We start from the raw sequence: 25,858 nt of genomic DNA, 5'->3' as shown, positions 1-25,858 counted from the left end.
TCCCAGGGTGCAGCGCACAAGTTGAGCCCCATCTTGGGCGCAGTAGCCGCAGTCGGAGCCCGCGCTCCCGGGGCCGCCGCAGCGCAGCGGGGCCGCCCGCGCCCGCCCGCCGCGGAAGGGCCGCCTCGCCGCCGCCTCTTTCACCGCGCCTGCCCTCCGCCCCGGGGGGCTGCCCGCGGGGCTCTCCCGCGGGCTGGTTCCGAGCAGGATGCGCCTGGCGCTGGTCTCCAGGTAGAGCGCGGAGACAGGGCCGGGGGAGGGAGACGGAGCCGCCTGGGCCTCGCCCGGCCGCCGCGGGGCCCCTCGCGCGGGGCGGGCCGCGGCTCCGGGTCTGCGGCCTCCGCGCCCGCCCGGGGCCCGCGCCGAGCCCGGCAGGAAGCCGCGGGGCGCTCGGCCGGCGCCGCCGCGCTCGGAGCGGGGGCCGAGGCGAGGAGGAGGCCGGCGGCCCGGCCACGGGAGGAGGGCTGCGGCCGGGGAGGAAGAGGAGGAGCCCCGCCGCCCCCCGCGGCCCGCCTGCCCGCCGCAGGAAGCGGGCGGAGGATGTGCGGTAGCGCCGGGGGCCCGGCCGGCACGTCGTGACAGCGCAGCCCGCCCGGCACCGCGCCCGCCTCGCCCGGCCGGCGGAGCCCCTCCCGCCCAGGAAACATGTCCAAGATGCCGGCCAAGAAGAAGAGCTGCTTCCAGATTACCAGCGTGACCACGGCCCAGGTGGCCAGCAGCATCACCGAGGACACCGAGAGCCTGGACGACCCGGATGAGTCCCGCACCGAGGACGTGTCTTCTGAGATCTTCGATGTGTCCCGCGCCACTGACTACGGCCCCGAGGACGTCTGTGAGCGAAGCTCCTCCGAAGAGACTCTCAACAATGTAGGCGAGGCTGAAACTCCTGGCACTGTCTCTCCCAACCCCCTCTTGGACGGGCAGCTGGCCGTGGCTGCTGGGGGGGTAGCTGTGGCTCTGCCAGCTGTGGCCCCCAATGGGGGAGCCGTGCCCAAGAGCTCCGCTGTGCCCCTGCCAGCTGCTGGTGCTGCCGGGGCAGGAGGCGGCAGCGCTCAGACTGCCTTGCCCTCCACGGGGCCTTCTGCAGCAGCAGCAGCCGCCGCTGGGACAATGTCTCAGACAGTGGCTGCTGCGTGCAGTTCACGCTTCAGGGTAATCAAGCTGGACCATGGCACAGGGGAGCCCTACAGGCGAGGACGATGGACGTGTATGGAGTATTATGACCGGGACTCAGATGGTGGTGGTGTCATGGGCAGGACTGGTGATTGCATTCGGCACAGCAGCACCTTCGAGCAGGCTGCTCAAGAGAGGGACAGCGGCCTTGGTGCCACAGGAGGTTCCATCGTGGTCTCGGCTGTGCCAGCATCGGCCCATGGCCCCGATTCTATAGCTGACAGTTCCCTGACTGCTGTGTCACAGCTGCTGCAGACAGAGAAAATGAACCAGTCCGCCCTACAGCAACCTAATTTTGTCATTGGGCAACAACAGCAGCCTCAGCAACCCATAGGTGGGGCCATGCCTCAAAGTACTGCTCAGCTTATGTTTTCTGGGGCTTCGGTAGCAAATCAGCAAATGATGGTGCCACAGCAATCGCAGCCACAGGTAAATGCGCAGGGTGTTGCACAGGCTGGACCCAATGGGAAAGGCATGCCCCCCCCAGCTGCGACAGTGGGGCAGCCGAGCATTCCTGTGGCACAGCAGCAGGTGCAGCAGGCAAACATACCAGTGACTCAGCCTCAACAATTTGCTTATTCTCAGTCCCAGATTCCACCAGTGCATCTACTGCCTGCGCAACCTTCTGGCCAGGCCGAATACATGCAGCACATGACAATGATGCCGTCTCAAGGAGCTATTCAACAGGCTGCTGCGGGCTCTGCTCCAAGTACTGTGGCTTCCAGCCTTCCTGTGGGGCAGGTGACGGGCCAGAATCCCTCACCTGTGGGAGCGCCAGCAATGGGGGTGTCGGCGCAGCCTGGCGAAGCAGTCGGACAGGGATCGGGATTAATGCAGAGCGGCCAGACACAAGGTAGTCAGACTGCCGTTCCGCAACCAGGAGGTGTGGTGCAGCCAGGCATTGGACACGCAGGGGTTGTGCAACAGAAATCTGTGACTCAGCATCAAATGGGTGGAAGCAGTCAAGTGTCCGGAATGCCTGGCGCTCCCCACGCCATGGTCTCTGGAGCTCAGAACGTGCCTGCGGTCGTGCCCGGTACAAGCGTGCCTGGTGTGTCTACCACCGCTTCTGTTACTATGCCAAATGCCCCTGTTACGCTGGTCCAGTCCCAGCTGCCCAGCCACACTTCTGTCAGCAGAAGTACCGGCGTTGTCCAGCCGCAGCACGTCGGGCACTCGTTAATGCAAGGCACACCTAATGTACCTGCAAGTCTGCCACAGTCGGGCCTCGGACAGTTTCAGACTCAAGCGCAATCCTTAGTAGGCCAGATTGACGATACTAGAAGAAAATCGGAACCCCTACCTCAGCCACCACTTTCTCTTATAGCTGAAAATAAACCTCCTGTGAAGCCTCCCATTACAGACACTCTAGCAAATCCTCTTCAGTTACCTGCAAGTACTCCTATGAACAGTCTTGCCAGCTCTGTGTTTGGCATATCTATTCCTGTTGATGGTGATGAAGACAGGTATGAATTATTTTATAACACCGTAAAAATACCTTTTCTTATGGGAGAAAAATCAACTTTCGATTTGCTGTCAAGTGTTTTTTGTGAGTTGGTATTTGCAGAAGGTCACACTGAAATTTACCTGAGCTACTTTTTTTTTTTTTTTGAAGAGTACAAAACAAAGTGTTTAGGCAAGTGGTGAACCATACTTGTTCTTCTCGGGCTGTGTGGTTACTTTTCTCACAGAACAGGGCAAACAGCCTGAAAGCTGCTTAATTCACAAATAATGACTTCCTCCAGCTCGGAGCCAGAAGACTGTCCTTCTGCACTGCTTGCTGTGTGCGAGGAAGCCTGTTCTCTCCTTTCCCTCAATGCACCATGAGCCACTTGAATGGCAGTTGGGTTAAAGTGGGTTTGTCAATGCGGTGGTATTGCAGGGTTGGTTAGAAATGGGAGCGCAGGGCTATCTCAGGGCCATTCGGTGAGCTATCTTGGAAAACAGTAAGGCCTATACCACAGATTCTGGATCTTTATCCTGTTGTTGAATTTGTGTTTTATTATAGTATCAGTAAGGAAAGTAATAAGGGAAAGTAATAAGTGATAGTATCAGTAAGGAAAGTACTTGCATCCGGGAACAAACTCAAGTGCCATTGCGCAGGGAGAGCTCTGCAGATGATGGTCTTTGCCTTGCGTCAGGGACACTGCTTACTTGGGTGAGGATGGAGCCACAGTGGGCAGCGCAGCCGCACAGTGAGGTTTCTTTATAGGAAAGCAGTTTGGAGCCCTTAGCTGTAACAAAGGTGCGTGGTATGAGCAGGCTTCTCGGAGACAGCGCAAACGCGACCTGTTCACAACTGGTCAGGCTGCTCTGAGCAGCGGCTGATGCTAGAGCTGCTCTTGATTGACTTCTGTGAGAGAGGACTCTCAGGGAAAGCAGTGTTTGAGCACTGAATTAGCATCATAAATGTTTACTGTTGGGATTAATACAGTTTGGAGGAATTAAATACATGTGGGTTATACACATTTGTATTTTCTAAAGTAGGATTAATACCATTATGAGAAGGTCTGATGTGCTGAATTATCCTGTAAGCCTTGGTAGAATAGCAGACTTCAAGACAGCATGGTCAGTGTTGCTCAGAGCACCGTGTGGTAGAGCAGCAGGGGTTGGGTTGGGGTGTAGTGCACCGAGAGGGTACCTTGGGTTAGTGTTGATAAATCTGCAGCAGCGCAGGCCTCGCGCTCCCTGGAGCCGTGGCCCACGCTGTGCTTGAGACAGCAACGCTGCTCAAACCGTTGTGTAAGCCAGAGCTGCATGGTAGAGTTGTGCTCATTCTGATTTAAGTGGTAAATGACTTAAAAATTAAACAGTTACAATTTTCTAGAGGTTGTGCCTGCTCTAAGAGGATTGCTGACCCAGCCGACACACTCTTTGTTGTGCAAATAAGGTCAGATTTCAGCTGGCAGGGGTTTTCATAGCTCAGTGTATTATCAGAAGATGATTTGTCTTGTATTTAATCATTCTACTGATTAAGGAGTTGAAAAGAAGGGTATGTATTTTGCATTTGTTTTGCACAGCTTCTAATACTTTATGTAAGTTGTAGTAACAGACATGATTATCTGTGACAAATGAGTAATTTTATGTAACGATAAGGAAACTTGTTGTACTTCTTCCACACTGTAGGCTGCCAGCTTTGTGTTGCACACTAGTGAGACAGTCGTTGGTCCTCTCCCCCCGCACAGTGATTTTAAAGGTTATATCTGTTCTGTTGTTGAGCCTGAGCCACCTTGCGGCATTGCCTCACGCTTTTGGTTCTGAAGAAACTTTTTCAGAAACCTGACCATGGGAACTATGAGTAAGAAGGGGGAATGGACTCTGAATGCGGAGTACCCCTTTTGACGTGCCGCTTTACACTCAGTAGAGAAACTAACTTGTGGTTATCTGGAAAGAACTACGTACTTCTCAGTCGTCCGTTCTGCACGGGGTGATAAACCTTGTTGTCTGCTGAAGCGAGCGCTGGGCAAGGAGCCGTACAGTGCGAGAGCCTCTCGTGGCTCGCACGACTTTCCCAGCGGTGCAGCTGAGCAGGGAGAGCTGCTGGACCGGGCCTGGGCGGCATGTGGAGCAGGGGACACGCAGCTGGGACATCTGAGGTTATTCTTTGCTTCCCTCACTCAAACAGTGGCCCGACTTCCACTGGTTTCAGATGGAGAAAGGAGAGAGTAAGCAAACCTAGCAGCTTGTGAGGGCTGTTCTACCTCTGTTTCAATTTGCTTTACTCACTGAGAAGGGTTTACTATAACACTGGCTCCTGCGTGTCTGCTCTGCTCTTCTTGCTCCTGCTTTTTTCCTCTTTCCAGCCATTTAAATTACACAACTACTCCCATGGGCTTGTGCCCAGCTGCTTTATCTACTGAAATCAGTGGTGAGGCAGTTAATGAAGACCTTCCAGTGTCCTTAGTAGGCGGAGGGCTGACACTGATAAAAGGAGCAGGGGAACAGGGCACAAAGGGAGTTCACAGCCTGGGTCACTGTTGCAGGGTGTGGGAGGGAAACGCTCGGCTTTGTTTGGAGAGTTTACTGTGTTTATTCTCTTAATGTGTGACATCCCCAGGGAGGAGGGGTCCATGTGTAGGTAGGGATCTGTATTTCTTCTGACACCTTCAATTATATTTAAATATTTGTACGTACTTGAAACTTGAGAAACTTGTGTAGATCGTGCTCCTGTGGTCATCTTCCAACGTGCTCATTCTGTAAGGAATACTGTACAGCTCTAAACATCCTGGATTTATGTAGGAAGTCATTCACCATTCTGAATGTAAAGAGGAGCTGCTAGAAGGGTAAAATAGTTTAGGATGGGACTTATTTGAAAACAGAATGAGAGAAACAGTAAGTTTGAGACAGAGAGGTCTGATACAAAAAGCCTGTCAGTTCCCATCTTTCTGCAAAAAGTTTTGTATTATTGCTATCTTATAGTTGCTGTTTTAAATTAAACTCTAAGAGGTGGAGATGTAAGGTTATACAGCCTGATATATATATATATATGGATAATACAGAGCTATGTACCTGTAGGCTTAGAACTGCCTTTTTTACAAGCATTGTGTGAAAATCCTTAGTTTCCTGCTCTGACAGCCCGGTGCGCTTCCACAGCAGTCGGACAAAGCCACGGCTCCTTGCATTGACTCGATGAGTGACGAAGAATCAATTAATGGAGAAATTTCACTGGGGAGGAAGGGAGGGTGGGTAGGTGGTCCGAAAGGATGCTTTTGGCATGTCACCGCTCCTCTGGAAAGCAGAGCTGGCTCTTTCCGGTTGGTGTGTCTAAATTGCTAAGCTCTTAAAAAGAAAATTATGTTCTGTAGAAGTTATGAAGGATCTACATCACAGCATAGTTTTCTTTTCCTCTCTAAATGCGACTTCAAGTAGAATAAACTGCAACAGTATTCAAGGGTGGAGGAAATAGTACTGTTATTGAGGCAGATGGGAATATTCCAATCCGCTTTGAATCCGGAGTCTGACAAATACCAGAAAGGCCAAGCAGAACCGGATCCCAGAGCTGCCCTGGGTGTGTGCTGGGCTGTGCGGCAGTGCTACCGGCCCGAGGGCCTGCGCGGGTGTCGCGTGGGCGCGTGTCACAGTCTCCCCTCACCTTCGTGCCCGTGTGTACACACATTGGTAGTTGACAAGCATAATATTCCAGCTGGCTTAATAACTTTATTTTGGCTCTTGGGGGAAAAGAAATATGTTGCCTCTGTTAAAAGAATGTAACTGAGAAAGCTTGTTCAAACCTCCTACATGTTTGGCAGAGTTTTGGAGCAAAAATATTACTGGGCATGTTGGAAAAAGAGCAGAGTATAGATCATTTTCCAGAGATGGCTGAGCAGGCTGTATTCCAGGGCCGCTCATGAATGGCTGCGATTGTGGAGTGTGGGCTCCAGCAGCGGACGGCTGCAGACCTGCCTGTGAGCCTCTCCGCAGGCAGGCTCGGGCCAGCGTGCTTGTGTAGCGCTGGCTGGACGGGACGGAGCGCTTGGCACCCTGCTCGCAGCGCAGGGACAGAACCGGGCACGGGCCTTACTGTGACTTTGATGGGTGTTTCTTCTTGTATTGCCCTAGGTGCATTTTGTTTTATGCCTGAAGAAAAATGAAGGTATTCTGCAAATACGTACCAGTAAGCGGTATCTGAATTGCGTTGTTATTGAATATTGTCACGTCCTTCACTTTGCTCGTGAACTCAGTAGAGCTTTGAGCTCCACTGCAGACTGGCAGGTTTCAGCTCTGCTCAGGAGGGTTTGTGGAAGCAGGTGAGGATGGCACCCGGACAGACGCCCCAGAGCCAGGAGCACCTTCGGCTCCACAGCCATTGGCAGCGTGGCAGAGCTGGGACTCGGGAGCGCTGCAGCTGGTGCTGTCAGGCGATGGTTCGTGCAGACGGAGCTTCCGTGAGCTGTGTCCGCTTTTTGCTGTACTTCCTATAACAAAAATGGTATAAGGTAACTCCAGCACCGCACCAGTTTCTGGATGATGGGGAACCTAACCTGCCAGGTGGTTTTTGAGTGTTACAAGATAGCTAAACAGAAAAACGGGGTTGTTGGTTTGACAGCGCCATTTCCCAGTTTAAACACTGAAATGCCTCCTCGTTGAGGAGCAGTCGGTACGTTCCTAAAATCAGTGAGCTGTGTTTCGGATGAGAGAGTTATTAAGAGGAGGGAAGGGGGAAGATCCTGGCACAAAGTTCCCGAGGTGAGGAGCTGGGTTTGCTTTGCAGACGGAGCGGGGCTGGGCAGCTCAGCATCGCTCAGCGCACTCAGCTGCTGCGGCTCGACTGCTGGCTGCTCCCTATAGAAGAGCGCAAGTGTTCCATAGCTGCTTTCTGAATGCTGTCTTGTATGGTAGAAATAACAGCCTGTGTTTCGTGGAGGCCTTTAAAATTTCCTGTTAAAAGCTGAATATTCCAGTGTTTGAGTTCTTTAGCAGGCAGGACTACTGAACTGCTATCAAACTATGCAAGAGCTGAAATTTTGCTCAGGTTGTGTGTTTTTATAGGTGGTGCTGATGATCTTTTATGACTTCAGGTGACATTATAGTAAGGAGGAGTTTTTCCCTGTGACTGTACTGGATATTTGAATATCAACCTGTTGCATTGTGAGGTTACATGTGAAGTTTTCCCTTCCGAAGCTGGTGATGAGCAGCTTGTGTTGCTCCCCAGGAATGGCAGCCTTGCTGGTGTCAGCAAAGATTCCATAGGAGCCTTCTGTGGGACTCCTGCTGAAGTACAACGGGTTCCATTCTGGTAGATGGGTCTGGATTGTCAGCCACAGGTGTTTGCTTTTATTCCTATATTTGGCAAGAGTGTCACGATGGAAGTATTTATAGCAAGTGCTAAAGCTACTGTCTTCTCAGGAGGTTCTCCAGACGGAGAGGTCGCTTCGAGTGCAGTGTGAGGTTGGATCCTCATTCCCTTTCTTCAAAATTCCTGTATCTTTAAGCTTCGTGCTATAAAAATACAGATGCGTATTGAGCGCCAGTAAATTCTTTATGCGTACGCAGGGCAGGTGAGTTACTCAGCCACGTGAAGGACACAGCTGGATGCTTCTCTTAATATTTGTCATGCAAAATAATATTATTCCAAAAGGTTTTTTGTATGTATCCTCCCTTCAAAGCTAGGCCAGCTTGTTTGAATACTTTTAACAGTGCAGAGGGAAGGTTGAAATATTGATTGGTACCATAGAGAGGTGTCAGCTTGTCACGGTGACAACTGGCCTGTTCGTCTGGTACCCGCTACAGATCACAAACTGGAGTAGAGATCTGTGTCACAACAAACAGTTGCAGGGTGGCAGAGCAGCGGAGGGCGGCAGAGCCCCGTGTCCCCTCTGGTCCCAGCCCTGCTCCAGCAGGGTCACCACAGTCTCAGGGGACACCCCAAGGACGGAGACTCCACCAGCTCCCCAGGCAGCCTGTGCGGTGCCCGGGCACCTCCCGGGGAACACGTGTGTCCTGGTGTGCAGAGGGACCCTCCCGTGTGTGCGGACGCCTGTGTCCCTGCCGCCGGGGTACCCGTCACCCGTGCAGCGAGGGCCCGCTCCCGGCCGGCCGGCCGCGGGGCTGAGCGTGGCGTGTGGGAGGGAGGAGGAGTGACCTGGTTTCAGTGGAGTGTCTGAAGGTTTCGTATCAGTCTGGAGCGAGTTGAACTTGTCTGATTTATTGGAGGATGGGCTGATCAGAAATGAGGGTAAGAAAACCCTGCTTGCTCCTCTGGTGTGTCGGGGTGCCGGTGACGACTCGTGGGAACGTCTCCTGTGTAGAACGCTGTTTGGTGGGCGCAGGTGGTCAAATACCTTGGCCAACCCTGCAAATGCCTTTTTAAGAATGCAGTTTGCTCAGGCCGAGCAGCGAGCTCACACTGAGTGTCCCCTTACCGCTTCAGCTGGGCGCGTGCTGGCGTGGGGCTGGAACGTGTGTGAAGAACTCGTGAATGATGTGGAGAGGCAAACAATACCCTTACAATATGCTGGTAATAAACCGTGCCATACGTGCTTCAGGTTCTAATACATTTTTGAAAGTATTTAATTGAAAATGTTTGCTAATAGATGCTTTCTTGACCCATGTCATCTCAGTAAGGACAGGCAGGACTTGCCTGAGTCTGCTTGAATCTGTGTTCTGCCATTTGCTTTTTTCCCCACAGATATTGAAGTACTTTGTCAAAAATCCAGGAAGCACTTACATGTATAGATAACTGAAATATCTGAAACTGCTGTACTGCAGCTTAGTGGAGAAAGCAAAGCTCATTTTGGGCTGTTTTCTTTGAAATGGGCTCCCCAGCGGCTGTTGGGCTGTGCAAGGCCACTGCCCCAGAATCACAAGCAGCTTTCCCTTCCATCAGTGGGGCTGAGGAAATCGGGCTTTGTCAGCAGGGCAGGCACCAGCAGCCTAATCCTCTACAGCAACATGTTCATACGTATTAATAAATGCCTCTTTATTTACCTGCCAAGTTGTGTAAAAGTCAATATTTTTAATAGTTTTGACATCTCTTCCTGATTTTTTTGTATGTACAATGCAATACCAGCAAATGTGGATCTTTTGAAACTCAGAAATCCAGAACTTATGTTGGTTTTTACTGCCTCCTTTCATCCTGCGTATCAGGGTCTGCTGCTTAAACGCATTCCAAGCCTGTTCTCTTGGGTGGGATAATTCACGGGAGGACGACCTGGCCTGGTGATGTTAGCTGGGGAGTTACAGACGCCAAAGGCCTCCTGGGGAGGTGAAGTTCACGATGTTTGTTGAGACCACATAAGTTACTTTCAAGAATGCGGTTGTATGGGGGTTTGGTGTGGTGGTGTTTGTTTTTTGTTGTGTGTGTGTGTTTTTTAACCTTGTCTCAATTTATGCAAACATGGATAATATTGAGGGGCCTCTCAGGGGCTTTTCTTGAAACGTTCTTAACAGTGTCAGTAATCCCTGACTGGGTCAAGCCAAGACTTTGTGTTGCCATTACGTTTATCAGCTTCTCATCTGGAGGTGTTTCTCTTGGAAGCTGCGATCTGCTGTGCGTTCTGTTCTCCCGAAGCTGGGCTGTGCATCCTGCGAGCTGCGGTGTCCCATGTCCTCCCTGCGAGAACCGGAGGCTGACACAGGGCACTCGCTGTGTTTGGGTTGGAGAACAGAGGCACTGTGGCTGTTCCTGGCGCTCTGTGAGGGTCCGTGTTGGAGTGGCCAGGCGCAGAGCAGCTCTGTGAGCACACAGGGCTCTGTCTCTGTCCTGGCGAGGCTGTGGGGGCCGCGGGGACCCCAGAACGGCCAGGAGGGGGCTCGGAGCACACCCAGCCTGGCTCTGGGAGGTGGGCACGCGGGATGGAGCAGGTGCAAGAGGTCATCAGTGGGTCCTGATGGACCTTAAAGCTGTCAGGAGGACAGGATTATCCACCGTACAGGACTCCTGAGCTTTGGGGACCAGTTTCTGGCATCTGGGAGAGTTGGACCCTAAAGTTACTGAAATCAGAAAGAAGAAGAAATTCAGAAGAGGAGCACTTGCCTTGTTCTTTCCATGATCAGTATCAAGGAGTCATATCAGAAAGTACTATTTGAACCCGTCAGCGAAGGAGGGTGTGACTCCGGTAGCACAGTCTGGTTCTTTCTCTTCTGATACTCGAAATCTGCCCATCAGCAGTTTGAGATGCAGCTGGTAGAAATGGGGCTGCGGAGGTCAGACCTTCCCATCTCATTCCAGGCGATGTGGATGTCTTGAGTCTCTCAGCAAGGTCACCTGCAGCCGATTGCCATCGTTCCTGGAAGCGCGGGGAGGGAGCGGGGGGTTGGTTTGCGCTGGCCCGTGGCTGAGAGATGCATCTGCGTGTCATCTCTGTCCTCCCGGAGCGCTGGCGGAACCGCTGAGCGTGTCCTGGTTTGGTGGCTTTCGGCGCTCGTGTGTCTGATTCTGCAGGGAGGTGCGGTCTGTGCGGGGTGCCCTCCCTGCTCCTACGCTGTTTCCCGTTAGAAGGAGGCTGTGAACCCCTGAGGTCCGTCACGGTGACCGAGAGCTGCTGGCCCCAGACGTGCCCCACGGCTGCTGGTGGAGCCAGCCCTAGTGCCACCTGCAGCCAGTGCGGCGGCAGTGGGTGCTGCTTGCAGGGTGTGTCCAGTGTAACGGCTTTAAGGAACTATGTGAACAGAATATGTAATTGACCACAAAAGAGCTCTGATCTTGAGACTTTTTTCCTTAATTCCACATTGCCTTCCCCATGTTGAGTCTGCATCAGTTCTCCCTGCAAAGCTTTGTACTCCAGTTGCTCTGTTTTGTAGGTGGAATCTTGTGAAATGAAGCTGATTCAAAGCTGCAGTTGCTTTAAATAGAAGGCGACATAAATAAAAAAGTGAAATGTCTTCTTAAAAACCGAGGGACAGAAAAGGGAGTTCTGTTACTAGTGTAAACTTTACCGGGAGTGACTGCAAATTCCCTGGTTCTGATTCTGAATAAACCACGTAAAGTGCTTGAGTTCGGAGAGCAGCTGTAGTCAGTGTTCGCTGCAGGCCGTAGCCAGCAGCCGGTCAGACACGGCCTGTTACTGGGGGGCAGTCAGCCCAACACTGACCTGGGTTTGGAGTGCTTTGGGTAGTAATACATCTGATCGCTTATCAACATTAACAAGTAAGGAGGGGTTAATTTGTTGTCCTTTAGTGCACATCACATTGTGCAGCTGGTGGCTTTACCTTCCTGTGAGGTTTTTTCATGCCTTCGTTCCATATTGATCACCACAGTACAAACACATCCGTATGTGCTGAGAGTTCTCTTGACCATGTGCTTACCATCAGGTCTTGTTTGGTAAGTAATAATTGTGATGTTGCGGAAAAGCTAGATACTTCTGTTTGCTGACTTCATCTCTAGGCTGTTCTTAAGCCACTTATTTCTTGAAGTGTTTACTTCAGTTTGGGCACTGTTAGAAATAGTGTAGGTGTACAAAGTGAGATACTAGCATCTCTTCTTTAGTAAATGTAGCTGAAGAGCAGAGTTCAGTTCACAGTGTTGTCAGGCTCCTATAGCTTTCCGTTGAATCCCTGGTCCTGTTGGTGCGTCGCTGGATGATCAATGACCTTATTTCTAAGACCAGGAGCACAAGACCAACAGTTTCTCATCTTAAGCTTGGTTCTTCAGTATGAGCTTTGTCTGCAACTAAGACAGCGGAGATGGAGAAGCACCTGGTGCCCCTCCTGAGCTGGGCCGTCCGGTGCCTCATCGCTGGGGACGTCCCTGTGCCAGCTCCAGTGTCCATCTGTCCTCACCCGGGACTGAGTCCTGACCTCCCGCACCCACTGGGGAGGAGGCCCCGGGTCCCCCCAGCTCTGGAGTCCCCGTCTCTCTGTCTCTGGTCCCCTCTGTGCCAGGTTCAGCTCAGGCAGTGTGGTGGGGACTTCAGGTGTCCCAGCTGTGCCCCAGCAGCAGGTACGTGGTGCTGCCTCTATGAGCTGCTTTCTCAATTGTTTCTGCCGACTGAGAGGAATTTTTAGTCATTCTCTACCCTTTCCCTGTTGATCTGGTTAAAACCAGCTGCCTCGGCAGTCTGAAGCTCAGTCGTTCTGGTTCAGACCTGCACGTTAGGCATCTTTCGTGTTACCTCTGTGGATGTGTTTTTCCTGTTTAGGTAGCACCCCTCCACAATTAACAGCTTGCTAAAATATAGCTATAGAGTAGAAAACACTTCTTAATTCTCTTAATTGTCTGAAATAATGCAAAAGCAATTTCAGCAGCAGGTGATACAAATGGGAATTTAATGAGGAAAACCTTTTCATGCCTTTTCAGATGGCTGCTTATGAATAGTACAAGAATATATAGCATATAGCGTATCAGTATAAAAATAGACTGTATAAAATAGGTGCCGTGTGGTTATAAACCACAACTTTTTATACCTAACAATAGCAACAGGGGTTTACATGCTGCAAGTCAATTAATCCTGGGAGCTAAATGCCATTCTATTTACAGTCAGAGGCTGAGGAGGAGGCTGCACAGTCCCCGCAGAGCCAGAGGGGCCCGGGCCGGCGCTGCCCGCGGAGGAGCCGCTGCCCCCGTGCTCAACCCCCGTGTCCTTCAGCTATGTGTTCTCTTCCTAGAATTGGTCGTATTTAGTTATCACTCAAGAGTGTAATGCTTCTGAAACATAAGCAGTACCAACAAAAAAGCGTATTTAGCAGCTTGATCAAGCAACTTCTGTAGCAGGTTTTGAGCTAGACTCCAGATGCCATTGGAACTCTTTCTGGAGGGTGGGGAGGAGTGACAGACACTGAAAACGGGTGATTGCTGGTCATTGCTGATGCACAGATGTTGTTATCCTTGTGAGGTTTTGGCACACATCTGCCATGGGCATCACATCACTTCGCACAGGGTTTTGTTATGATGCTGCTTCTGTTATATTTTTGTTGTTTTATTCTATGATTTCAACTATACAGTAATTACACTTAAATGGAAATAATTAAATAACTTGAAGACAGTTGTTTTAAAAGTAGTCTTGCTATAAACTTAGAAAAGGGATGGGCACTTGTGTTTCTAGCATTGGTGTAAACTTCTAATTTTAAGCCTGGCTTTGACAGGAATTTGAATACCAACTTTTCTGAAGGTTTTTCAGCTCAGCTGTTGCATTCTTTTCTAGGGCTGGTGTAGCCATACCAGCGTGAGGATGAACCGCAGCACTGGGAGGAGGGTCCTGGAGCTGGAGCGCAGTGCTCTGGTACAGCCACGGGCAGTGGGGGGCTGACCCCGTGCTTTGTCTGGTACCTTGTGCTCCGGAGCCTGAGTGCTTTGTTCAGAGGTCTCCGATGGCCGTGGCGGGGGTGTGCGGGACCGGCTGTCGGGGGCGGGTGCTGGGCCGGCTCTGTGCCGTGGGCCGGTGCCCAGCAGGGTCCCTGGGGCGCTGCCATGCGCCGCTCAGCACAGCGCCCGGACAGGGCGCCAGATGCGTGAGGGTGACGGGCTCCCGCTTGCAGGGTTGCTGATCGTTGAGGTTACCCTGCTCAGCTTTAACTTGATCAGGTGCTCCGTTTAGTATTTCATAGCTTGAGTGTGGCAGTTTCAGCTCTGACTCTTAGATCCCTTGGAGAACCCGTGTGTTTTTAACATGCAGTGGCGTGCCAAGTAGAATAGTGGGTACTGCTTGCAGAGACGTTTTGTGAAAGACACAAAATGTGAAAGGTATCTCTTGAATGCAGGTACGTATAGCGTTAGATTGGTACACAGCCTATCCATACAGGATTGTCAGTGTGACATGAGATGTTTCATCGATGGCTTTACAGTTGTCTTTTTACAATAGCAACTTGGTACAGCGTGCAAATCCACAGAGCTTGAGGATTACTTTTTCCTTTTGAAGCAGTATGTCCTTAATGGAGACCCACAAAACAGTAAGGCCTGTCCATCATTAGACTGTTCTCTAGGCATACCGTGAAGTCTGTGAACTTTTGGACGTAAACGTAACCTGTCTGGACAGCTGATTTACTCTGTAATACAGATTGAATAAGAGAGTTAGTATTTTATTATGTACCCATTGTCAATATATCTGTTTGATTCTTGGATCTCATAGGAACCCGTCAACTGCATTCTACCAAGCGTTCCATTTGAGCAAGTTCCGTGAGCCAAAGACCCTCTGGGATAGGTATGGAGTACGGAATGCATACGTGCTGAGGAATGCATACGTGCCGGGGGATGCATGAGCAGCTGCGCTCCATGCACGTTTCTCGTCATTTTGGTTTGCACAGAACCGCTGCTTGTGTTGAGAACTTCATACTGGGCTTCTGCAGCCTGAAGGCCCGAAAGGAGTCGTGGAGTGTTGGTACTGAACAAGTCTGACATATGACATGGCTTTTTCTTCCTCCTTTCCGCTATGCACGTGTTGTATATACTGTGTAAGCTGCAGGAGTGAATGCTCGTCAGCTCCTAGCTGACCTGCACTAAAATATTTACAGCTTCCTTTCCAAAAACAGGAAACTTTGGGACATTGTGGCTGTGGAGTCCCGTGTCAGAAAACCAGTTGTGAAAATGTTCTATTTAAACGCAATTTTGGCATCTGAAACCTTTTGGTCTCAGAAGCAGGAAAAGAAACGTTCTGGCTTGCCTTCATTCTGCTGAAGTGAAGCTGGAGGGGAACAAACACCAACCGTGACCAGATACGGTGGAGTAAACCCGCCGAGTTAGCACCGGACTCATGGCGAGAAACTGCAATGAGGCGCAACAAAGTCTTATCTGTTGTGGATGTGACTTGTCAGAGGCCGTCACTAATTCCTCAGTAGCTGCAGACTGTTTGCTCCCCGCACTTCAGTGGTGCTGAAGTGTTGGTTTGGTTTGGTGTGCTCTGTGTTGGCTTCCCTGTGGGTGTCCCTGGAGCGGTGTGCGGCCCCGTGCTGGCGATGCTCTGCTTGGCGCTGCTGCTTGGCGAGCTGTGACCACCGCCACCGCGCGGCTGCGCCTGACCCAGAGCGTCACCCGGTCCCGACAGCTTGCTTGGCAGCCGTTTGTGTGCCTGCAGCACTGCTGGTGACGGCCCTGCTCACGCACCCTGCCCCTGCTCTGGATTTGGCCGCTCTGCTGGCACCGGGCTGAATGTCACTAGCACATCTCCCTTTTCTAGCGGAAACTTGTCTGAAGTTGCATTTTTGCTTGAAGCTCTGGGTGATGCCGCTTCCGTGTATTTATGGGATGGAGCTGGTATTTGGGTTCCAATTAGGCTCATTATTTAGCTGAAATAAACTTCAGGGCCTTGAATACGAAATGGTAGTTAGAGCAGAAGCTCACCTTAAGGTCTGGCCTTCCTCTGTTTCTCTGTTTGTGTGTCTCTTAACTTGAAATAATCTGAAGATGAGGAAGCTGATTCAAAAAACCCTAAAACGGATTTATGATTAAGGTTGAGGCTTCACGAATCTGAGGTCTGTGTGCAATGGCTGAAGCGAGTACTGGAAATGTGGGATATAGAAAACACTGAATTCAGGTAGGGAATGTAAAAGGCTTCCTTTAAAAACTGTCTGGCTGCTTTGCTGGTGAACACTTTGGTGAAAACAGGTATTTGTAAAAACAGAAGCAAACTGGTCAGGATTGATGCAAGCTTAAACTTCTAATCTGTTGCAGTTCCAAAGTGTGTGACAGGGTTTGGCAGGTTTTGCATTTATAACCCAGTTATTAGTTTTTAAGATCACATTCTGTAGTTTTGCTTTAGTAGATGACTGCAACTGGAAAGCTTCCAACAGTAAACTTCCAATGAGAACTTAATGGAGGAAGCTTGCAGGGCAGGGCCGGGAGAGCTGTTCTGGGTTTGACAGCATCTCCTCGCCCGGTGGGTTTTGTTGTGTTCCACGTCCCTGTTCCGTGGCTTCCACCACACGAGCTGCTCTCGGGGCAGGAGGCGGTGAGAGTGGCACCCGTTGGTAGCCTTGTCAGGGGAACCTTCTCACTGCCTTGGGTGTTCTCACGTTCTCATGTGGCTTCAACAAACCACAGAAACCTGAAGCATTTGCACAGATACTTCTTTGAGGCCAGATAACTGATTGTGTTGAGAAGCTGCTGTTATAAAATCTCATCGGTGGATGGAGGCTGATTAAACTTGCCTTAACTGTTTCAAAGGTAGGTGAGGATGGAATAGACAACCCATCTCGGTAAGACATGAAGAGTGGCTGGTGAAGGGGCTACAGTCGCTTGTTAATGAATAAGCCAGAGAGGGAAGAGCATAATTAACACCCTGGTTTAGTCTGTCGTTCAGTTGTGAGCAACACAAGTGTGGGGACACTTGAAGACAGCCAACTGTTCCGTGAGAAGGGCGGGTGGGCAGTTGGATGTAGAGCAGGACCGGAGATCCTCGGTGGCCCGTCTGCCCGAGCCCCGGTGTCGAGCGTCTGCCCAGCGCCAGCGGAGCGCAGCAGATGTGGAGCGTGCGGACGGGCCGTCCCGCGGGGCTCCGGGGTCTGCGCCCTGTGGGGGCTCTGCGTGGAGTCTCCTCCGCTCCAGCGTTAGTCGTGTGCAGGGATGGGCTTGGTCATCCCAAGGCATGAGGTGAAGTGTACAGCAACTCTTGATGCCAGCATTTAAAAGAAACATCAAGAGCAAGAAAATGCGTGCATCCCGGCAGCCTGCTGGGCTGTGACTTGCTGCTGCGAAATCCCTTGGGAAAGCAGCGTGCAGATAATCACTGATACAGCTGAACACAGGGGGTTTTGTTACGGACTGAAGAACCTGCAGCTGCAGAATCGGTTTCCATCGTGTGGCCCGCAGGGTTGGTGGTGGAACGCTGTTGCTGGGCAGTGCCCAGCTCGGGCTGTTGCACTCGCGTTCCTAACGCGTCCAACGTTGGCGTGAACACGCGTTATGAGGATGGGGCATCTCTAAATTAACCACTGCATCCTTTTGATAAACACACTGAGCGAATTAAGCTCCAGATGCCTCTAGTTTGAAGTTTTATTCCTAGTCTTTCTACCTCAGTTTGGAAGTGAATTTTGCCCTTGGGCGTGTGTCTGGAGAAGGACAGCGATGTCTAAAGACACGAATGGTGAAAATCCAAGCTGGGTGCGGGGCGCTTGGTGAATTCACCACTGAAATACATCTTGGTGCCTGTGAATGTCAGGTGAGGTTCAAGGTTCAATTTTCCTCCAACCATTAACAAATTAATATTAAGACATTAACATTTTTGCTGTCTCCTGATCCACTTACCCTTAATTTTTCCATTAGTCACTTGTTTTATTCTCTTTCCCGTCCTGTGAACGGTGTTGTTGAGTTCTGGACTAGTCTAGAGTAAGCGAGCTTTCTGGAACTGCAAAAATCCACCTTAGAAAGAACCCTTAGTTGATGATTATATGATACCTGTGTTTTCAGTGAAGTTGTACACTGGTGTGTGTTGTGCCACCAGAGCTACCAGAACAACACTGCAGGTGCTGGATGATACCGAAACGCCCTTCAGCGGTGTCGTACCGTGCCCTCGGGACACCGCCTCTCCATAGGAGCAGTTTCTGCAGCCGTGGAGTCAGAACTATACAGAGGCTTTTAAGAACACAACGGCTTCTGGAAAGTGTCATTGCCGTAAACCGAGTAACACGCATTAGAAATTAGACTTGCTCTTAGATTTACCAGTTCTCCTCCCGTTTTCTTAATCTGTGTGTACATGATTGTCTCACTTTGTTTGCGAGACATTTGAAACCAAAAAAATGCCAGTGCTGCCCTTGAGCTGTGGGCATGCAGGAGAAATGTGCCCGAAACACTACATAATTGTAAGTGTTCGAAAACACACCGTGTTCCGAATGCTGCACGCCTGACTGTGAGCTATAGCTAAGCAGCCTTCTTAGCAGTCAAAGTTTGGTTTGCCCATTGGCCTTTCAAAGTAAAATGTGAAAAAATTACATCTAAGCCACTAGGATTTTTTGTAAAGGTCAAAGTTATGATTGCTCAGGCTAAATAGGGTTTGCCTGTCTGGTGTGGAGGGTGGGAAGGAGCTGGTTCACCGTCCGTGTCTGGAGGAGGCGGTAGGTGCTTGGCTGCAAAAGCTCAATTGGAGTGAGGGGATGTTTGCAATTACAAAAAAAAAGTTTCTAATGCATCCATTTCAGCTGTCTTGCATTGTTTGATGCGGAGTTTTTTTCTCTGTATTACAGCTTTGACAGAAATTGTCAGAGTTCTGTGGTTCCTGGAGCACTCGGCTTTGTCTGAAAGCACAGCACAGTGGTTGGTCTTTATTCATAGGAGCTAAATGGTTTTGTACATAACCGCACCGTAAACCCACAGGAACGGAAGAGCAAAGTCGCAATCTCAAAGTTAACTAGAAAAGTATTGACGACAAGTGTCTGATGTAGCTGGGAAGAGGCTTAGACGGTGAGGTGCTGGAGCTGTGTTCTTGTGACCTGGGTGCTTAGGTCTCGCAGTGTGGATCACAAGCCACGTTCAGTTTAGAAATAGAGGCTGTTAGTCCCTGAAAAGCCGGGTCTCGGTGCTGACAGTTCTTGTGAGCCTGGTTAAATGGCTTTGTCGGAGCAGTGTCGTATTCTTTCAGTTCTCTCTTCTTATGTAACCAACAGTGCTGAGCATGTTGCCAATACTCGTTTTAAAAAGCCGCCAGTAGTTTTTTCTGAACGCTTGGGTTCAGCGAGCGTTACGTACTTTCGGAGCGAGGAGTTTCCAAGCAGACCGGGCACTTTTCCACGTTAACTCTTTGAAGTGTAGCTGCACGCTGCTGATAGCACCTTCCACGGCTGGGAGCTTTATCAGCGGTTATCGCTGCCGGGGCTGGGGCCCGTCCAAGAACTGCGGCCCCGTGTCAGACACGGGGACAGAGCCGGAGGGCTGGCACGGGAGAGAGGACGGGACCCGGGGCGGGAGGGCTGGCGTGGGGACGGAGCCCGGACCGCGGTGGGGCCGGTGCTGCCCGGGCCGTCCCGCAGCACTGGGAGCCCCATCCGGCTGCTGGGAACACGGGACTGGTCCGGTGCTGCCCTGGGGAGAGCGGTAGGCCTGTCCCAATGGAGAGATCAGGGGCGTCAGCACCCCTGGAAATCGGGGCGCCCGCCCGTGCCCCTGCAGAGCTGGGCTGTGGGGATGTGGCTCCACATCTTGTTCTGCACCATACGCACGTGTTCTCGTAGCGGTGGCCGGGCTGTGTTGTTGGGCTGTTCTGCACCGGTCGGTCTCTGGAGCAGGACCGGGCCCAGCGGTGCAGCGCGGTTCTGGATGTTAAACGTGATCTGCGAGAATTCATTGAAACCGAGCGGGTTCGCTCACCTCCTACTCCGCTGTTGTCTGCAAATGGTAAATACAGCGGGGGCTCAGCGACCGGGGAGGAACATTCAAGTAAAGCTGGAGAACAGACACTGTAACAGTGTTTTTTCTTCAATGCTTTATGAAAGCAACATAGAAATAAAACCAGAGGTAAAGACCCCATGAATATCCCTTGAATCCCTCTTTTCCCCAGTGAAGAAAACTGAAAAATGAGGCAAGGAATCAAAGCAGCTAATTTACTGTTTATTCTCATGCATTTCTGGGGTTCCAGGTGTTATAAGCATAGTTTAAGGAGCAGTGTCTCTTAAGAGACCGAGCAATGCAGTGGGGGAGCAGAAGCCCCAATCAAGTGCCGAATTCCTGAATCCGGAGCTTTAGCCTCAGTGAGATGTTCCAGGAGCCCCGCGGGTGCGGATGGGTGCGCAGCTTAAATCAAATGATACTGTAATGCTCACTACGTTTTCTCCTTATGTTTACAGTGCATCTGGTGCAAGTGTTGTTGCCATTGACAACAAAATAGAACAGGCAATGGTAAGTAAAATACAAGTTATTATTTCTGAAAGGATTAGCGGCTCGTCACTGAGCATAAGTGTCCAGCTGCACGTGTTTGTGAGTCTGCAGCATCGCTTGCGTCAGACTGAGACCATCCCTTGAGAAAGAGGTTTTTCTGTCTCAGCGATGGGATGACCACAAACCAGCTTTGCTCTTACTGCTGGTCCAGTAGTGTTCCTAAACGAATTTCCCTACAAATTTGAGTGAACTAGCTGATTGAACTTAAAAGGTGCTGAAAATAAATAGCACGTTTAGGTCTCTACTGAAGTTCACTACTAGTTTTTCTTAATTGCCACTTATGCTGTGCCATCCTTGACATTTTGTTCAGCTTCAATTCCATCTGTTTGATTCCTCACTTTCTGGTTTGTGCCCCTGGGTGCTGGCGCAGGCTCTGGCTCCAGGTCAGAGCTCTGGGACCGGTGCGTTCACTGGGTGGAGCTGGACCGTAGGTCCAGACCTTGTCTTCAGCGTAACCGAGGGGGCTCAAACGCTGGAAGCAAGCTTTGGGTGTAAGGACCAGTTTTCAGTGAGTGCGAGAACTCTTGGAGGCCGCTTGGTTCAGACGGGTTTGGTTTCCCGGGCTCCCACTGACTGCAGCGGCAGCGGTAAAATAGTGAGCGTGGGGAGTGGAGTGGAAGGAAACTTGTTTGACTTGGAGTAACCGTGACCTTGTTCTTCCCAGGATCTAGTGAAAAGCCATTTGATGTATGCAGTAAGAGAAGAAGTGGAAGTCCTGAAGGAACAAATCAAAGAATTAGTGGAAAGAAACTCTTTACTTGAACGAGAGAACGCACTGTTGAAATCTCTCTCCAACACTGAGCAGCTGTCGCAGCTCTCCAGCCAGCAGGGCCCCCCCGGCAGCACCGCGCAGCCCGCGCAGCCCAACGTCTCCTCCGCGTAACGCCGACCCACAGCCTCTCCGTGTGCGCTGCCCTTCTTAGACCCGAGAGCAGCCTGTCCGTGTGCGCTGCCCTTCTTAGACCCGAGAGCAGCCTGTCCGTGTGCCGCTGGTCTTGTTAAACCCGAGAGCAGCCTCTCCGTGTGCCGCTGGTCTTGTTAAACCCGAGAGCAGCCTGTCCGTGTGCCGCTGGTCTTGTTAAACCCGAGAGCAGCCTGTCCGTGTGCCGCTGGTCTTGTTAAACCCAAGAGCAGCCTGTCCGTGTGCCGCTGGTCTTGTTAAACCCGAGAGCAGCCTCTCCGTGTGCCGCTGGTCTTGTTAAACCCGAGAGCAGCCTGTCCGTGTGCCGCTGGTCTTGTTAAACCCGAGAGCAGCCTGGTCTTGTTAAAGCCGAGAGCAGCCTGTCCATGTGCCGCTGCCCTTGTTAAACCCGGGAGCAGCCCGTCCGTGCGCCGCTGGTGGTCTTTGCTGGGGCTGGAGCGAGCGGCCGTGCTTGTGTCGCGTGTCTGGCCGCATCAGTGTTGGACAATCACGGGGCGGTGCCGGGGGCAGTGCCGGGGGGCTGTGCCGGGCCGGGGGGCGCGGGTGGCGGTGCCGGGGCAGCGCTGGGGGTGCGGGGCGGGCAGGGAAGGGGTGCGGGGCGGGCGCTCTCCGGGTTTCCATCCCGCTGCACGGATCGCTTTGAGCCTCGCTGTCTGGTAAGAAGTCAGAACTCATCCGAAGAGCCACTGTTCTTTCAATATAAGCAACGTTTGCCTACGTTAGTTTCATGTATTTGTTTTATTTATTACAGGGCTGCTATTTTCATAATGTACATGAACAATGTCACAGAACTTTTTTTTTTAATAAATGTATGTATCAGTAAAATGATAGATGGGATTGCGTTTAATAGGTAAAATGTTTAGGCAATAATTGAACAAAGAATCCTGGCATATTTCTAACACTAATGGCAATTTACCTTTGGTATTTATTTACGGTAGTAAAGATCCAGCTTGAATGTAAATTTTGTATAGAGTGTAAGTATGAAGACCATAGTGCATCTGTACAGGTAGTCACCAGTTCTTGTGATATAATAAATAATCGATGGGCTATTTTGATGAAGAAAACTTTGCTCATTTCTGTTTCTACTTTCCGATAGAGAGAAATTGCCATGATTCCTCCGCTTTTTGACATTTCGTATCATTTTTTTGGGGGTGGGAATAAAAAGCTGTGAAATTGTTCAACCTACTTTGTAACCAAAGAAGCAAAGCTGTGTAACTGAGTTGGGTTTTGTTTTGGGTTTTTATTTGATAATGCACATTCTCTATGTATTTTATTTAGTGTTTCCTCATTCACACCTTTCTTTGCTGTCCAGCATGATCTGCATGACTTATAATCTTTGAACCACTTTCGTACCTCATGTTTTTATCCAGCACTCTTATTGTATATGTAACAGTCTGTGAACAATGTCGAATAAAGCGAGAACAGCTGGTGGTGGTGGAGCTGAGCTGGTGTGCTGTGCACTGGTTGGTAATAATGAAGTGAGCCATCTTTTGTTCATTTAAAATGGTGTTTTGAATTTCGTATGCGGAAAACGTTTTGTTACATTGCAGATTTTAATGTATTTAATAAATGCAACATGCAGATTAAGTGCAGTGTATACTGAGTATTTAAATTAAAAATGTACATTTCATAAATACAGTTTCAAGAGAGACCATCATTTGTGTAAACGATGCAGTGTGTCAAACTGATGTACAAATATATATATTTTAACACGTTTTCTGAAATTAAATTGCAGTTTTGTTGAATATTTTGGCTGTAGATGTTGTAACAGTGTAAGTTCAGTAGCACTTTGTCTTAACCAAGTGGAGAAAGGTGACTTCAGTCAGCGGGTGACAGTGATGCCGAACTGGGAGCGCTCCTCTCGCAATGGAGCCTTTTCTCCTGGGGAAAGCAGCGTCCTGGCCGTCCCTGCGCCTTGGTGGCCGTCCCTGCGCCTTGGTGGCCGTCCCTGCGCCTTGGTGGCCGTCCCTGCGCCTTGGTGGCCGTCCCTGCGCCTTGGTGGCCGTCCCTGCGCAGGTACGTGCATGCTGGCCCCGTGGTGGCCCTGGCCCGGGCTGGTGGCCCCGGCGCAGCCCCCAGCAGCGGTGCCGTCCGGAGCGCTCGCCCTGGGCTCCCTTTCCCTCCAGCCCCGCCACGGTCGCCCAGTGTCTTATCCTCGCGTGTGTCTAACTCTGGTCAGGTTTATTTGTTAGGTGAAACCAAACAAAAGCAACGCTGGAAACTCCAAGCTTTGGTGTCTTCAGATCTCAAGAAGCATCTTTGTCCTGTGTTCCAGACGCCCAGAGCATCGCACATTCCTGGTAAGCACCAGTTCACACCAGAGTTCCAAAAAGCCACGTGTGTATGTGTGTCAAAGTGCTCACGGGAGAATTGGATTAGAAGGACCTTGCTGCAGGTGCGGGTTGGTGCTCTGGGCACTCGTGTTTGCTGCTGTAGGTCCCGCAGTGAAATGAGCTTTGCGTTCGAAGGAGAGAAGGGAACACGTCGGCAGCGTGTCGTGCCGCCCCGGTGTGAGCAGCGGCTCCGCCCGGCTGGGTGGTGAGGATGATGTGCTGAGACCGGCTGCTCAAGTCAGCAAAAAGGGGCAAACTGGGGACTTGTGGGAACAGAGGCCCTGCAGTGAGGAGCTGCTTAGAACTTTCATGGGGGAATGCAGTGGCTGTCAGTACGTCCTTCAGGAGGGAAGCAGGAGATGTTTGATGCGTGGCTGAGGTCAGTGTCCTGATGGGAGACTCAGCCGAGCCTTCCTGTGGCCCTGTCTGTGCGCGGTGTCCCCGTGGCCCTGTCTGTGCGCGGTGTCCCCGTGGCCCTGTCTGTGCGCGGTGTCCCCGTGGCCCTGTCTGTGCGCGTCCCCGTGCAGCGCGGTGCCCGTGGGAGCTCTGCTGTGCAGCCACCTTGCACCTCTTGCGGCTGCTCTGGAGAGGGGTTTTCTCCAAAAGAAGAAAGCATTTAGTAAATCTGCTCAAAATGGGGGATAAAACAAAGACTAAACTGATTCTGTTAGAAATCCTTTGTTTGCTTTGCTCCTCTCCTGTCGGTTTGGGGTTGGGTTTGAGCTTTCTCCTACCGGTGTGCTGTACCCTGCTCCAGGTGCCGGCCCAGCGCGCTGTGCGAGCGCCGTGAAATGGCAGCAAAGGGCTGGGAGGTGCTGCCGGGCGAGGGAGGAGCAGCAGGGACGGCCGCCCTGACATCGGGTGTTTGATTTCGGGGAGAGGGGAGGAAGGCTGCTTGACGAATGCCGTCGGGCGGTGCTGTCGGGCTGTGCTGCTTTGTGTGCGCGGTGTCCGCGTCCTGCTGCTGCGCAGCTTCCCTTTGTCGTCCCCACGTGTGACGGAACTGGCGACGTCAGCGGTGTCTGCATGGTGTGGAGAACGAGGGACCTGCGCTCGGGTCGGGCACTGCCCCCCCGGCGGTGTCCGCAGGGCGTGGGGACCCGAGGGACCTGCGCTCGGGTCGGGCACTGCCCCACCGGCGGTGTCCGCAGGGCGTGGGGACCCGAGGGACCTGCGCTCGGGTCGGGCACTGCCCCCCCGGCGGTGTCCGCAGGGCGTGGGGACCCGAGGGACCTGCGCTCGGGTCGGGCACTGCCCCCCCGGCGGTGTCCGCAGGGCGTGGGGACCCGAGGGACCTGCGCTCGGGTCGGGCACTGCCCCCCCGGCGGTGTCCGCAGGGCGTGGGGACCCGAGGGACCTGCGCTCGGGTCGGGCACTGCCCCCCCGGCGGTGTCCGCAGGGCGTGGGGACCCGAGGGACCTGCGCTCGGGTCGGGCACTGCCCCACCGGCGGTGTCCGCAGGGCGTGGGGACCCGAGGGACCTGCGCTCGGGTCGGGCACTGCCCCACCGGCGGTGTCCGCAGGGCGTGGGCCGGCGGTGGGCACTGATCGCCGGTGCTCTCCCGGGGTGGTGACTGTGCTTGGGGGCTCTGCGGAGCGCATGCAGCCTGTGCTCTTCCACGGTCTGTAGTAACGGCTTTGGACTCGTTCTATAGCTGCAGCCCGACGGACAGCAGCGGCTCGGCTGTGGCGTGGGGCTGTCCCTGCGGCCGTGGGCCGGGCACGGGTGGGAGAGGCGGCGATGGCACAGAGCACGCGCTGCTCTTGTGATCCACCCGTGCGTTTCGCTCTGGGGACGGTCTTGTGTTCCTGTCAGAGGACTCGGAGCTCCCGTTGCTGTTTGATGAGCACTGGGGTGACAGCCGGTGACTCCCGGGTCTGTGTCGCCGCAGCAGCCGGGCCAGCCCTTCTCCCCTGTCCCGGCCGCGGGGCCGGGGCGGCACCGCCGGGGCTTCTGTTCCTCCGTCGGGCGCCCGCGGGTCCTGCGGCCGAGGGGCTTGCAGGGCTCCGGTCCCGGGCAGCGTTGGGCTGTGTTCGCAGCTCCTGTCCCCGCGGCGGCGGGTATCTCACGGGCTGCGCGGTGCGGCTGGGCCGCGGGGCCGGGCCGGGGCTGCGGAACCGCCGCGCCGGTGCGGGCCGCTCGGCCCTGCCGGCTGCTCGGCGGCGGCGGCCGCGGGGCCGGGCCGGGGCTGC

The 25,858-nt window shown here is 52.4% G+C and overlaps 1 protein-coding gene across 3 annotated transcripts; it reads left to right on the top strand.

The window, feature by feature from the left end:
* Positions 1–45: 45 nt before the first annotated feature.
* Positions 46–23,077, top strand: TSC22D2 (TSC22 domain family member 2). Of its 3 annotated transcripts, XR_011740573.1 has the most exons (5): positions 46–2,639; positions 14,679–14,750; positions 20,320–20,371; positions 21,075–21,346; positions 21,386–23,077. XR_011740573.1 is itself a non-coding variant. In XM_065844787.2 (4 exons), exons 1-4 carry the CDS (start codon positions 646–648, stop codon positions 21,291–21,293), a joined length of 2,337 nt encoding a protein of 778 aa, XP_065700859.1. In that variant the 5' UTR covers positions 46–645; the 3' UTR covers positions 21,294–23,077. The 3 variants fall into 3 exon arrangements, 2 of the variants coding, with proteins under 2 accessions (XP_065700859.1, XP_065700860.1); XM_065844787.2 differs by having other exon boundaries at positions 21,075–23,077; XM_065844788.2 differs by lacking the exon at positions 14,679–14,750 and having other exon boundaries at positions 50–2,639; positions 21,075–23,077.
* Positions 23,078–25,858: the final 2,781 nt, after the last annotated feature.

Source organism: Patagioenas fasciata, chromosome 9 (genome assembly GCF_037038585.1).
Source record: "Patagioenas fasciata isolate bPatFas1 chromosome 9, bPatFas1.hap1, whole genome shotgun sequence".
Taxonomy (NCBI): Eukaryota; Metazoa; Chordata; class Aves; order Columbiformes; family Columbidae; genus Patagioenas; species Patagioenas fasciata.
This window is presented reverse-complemented; position numbering and strand designations above follow the sequence as displayed.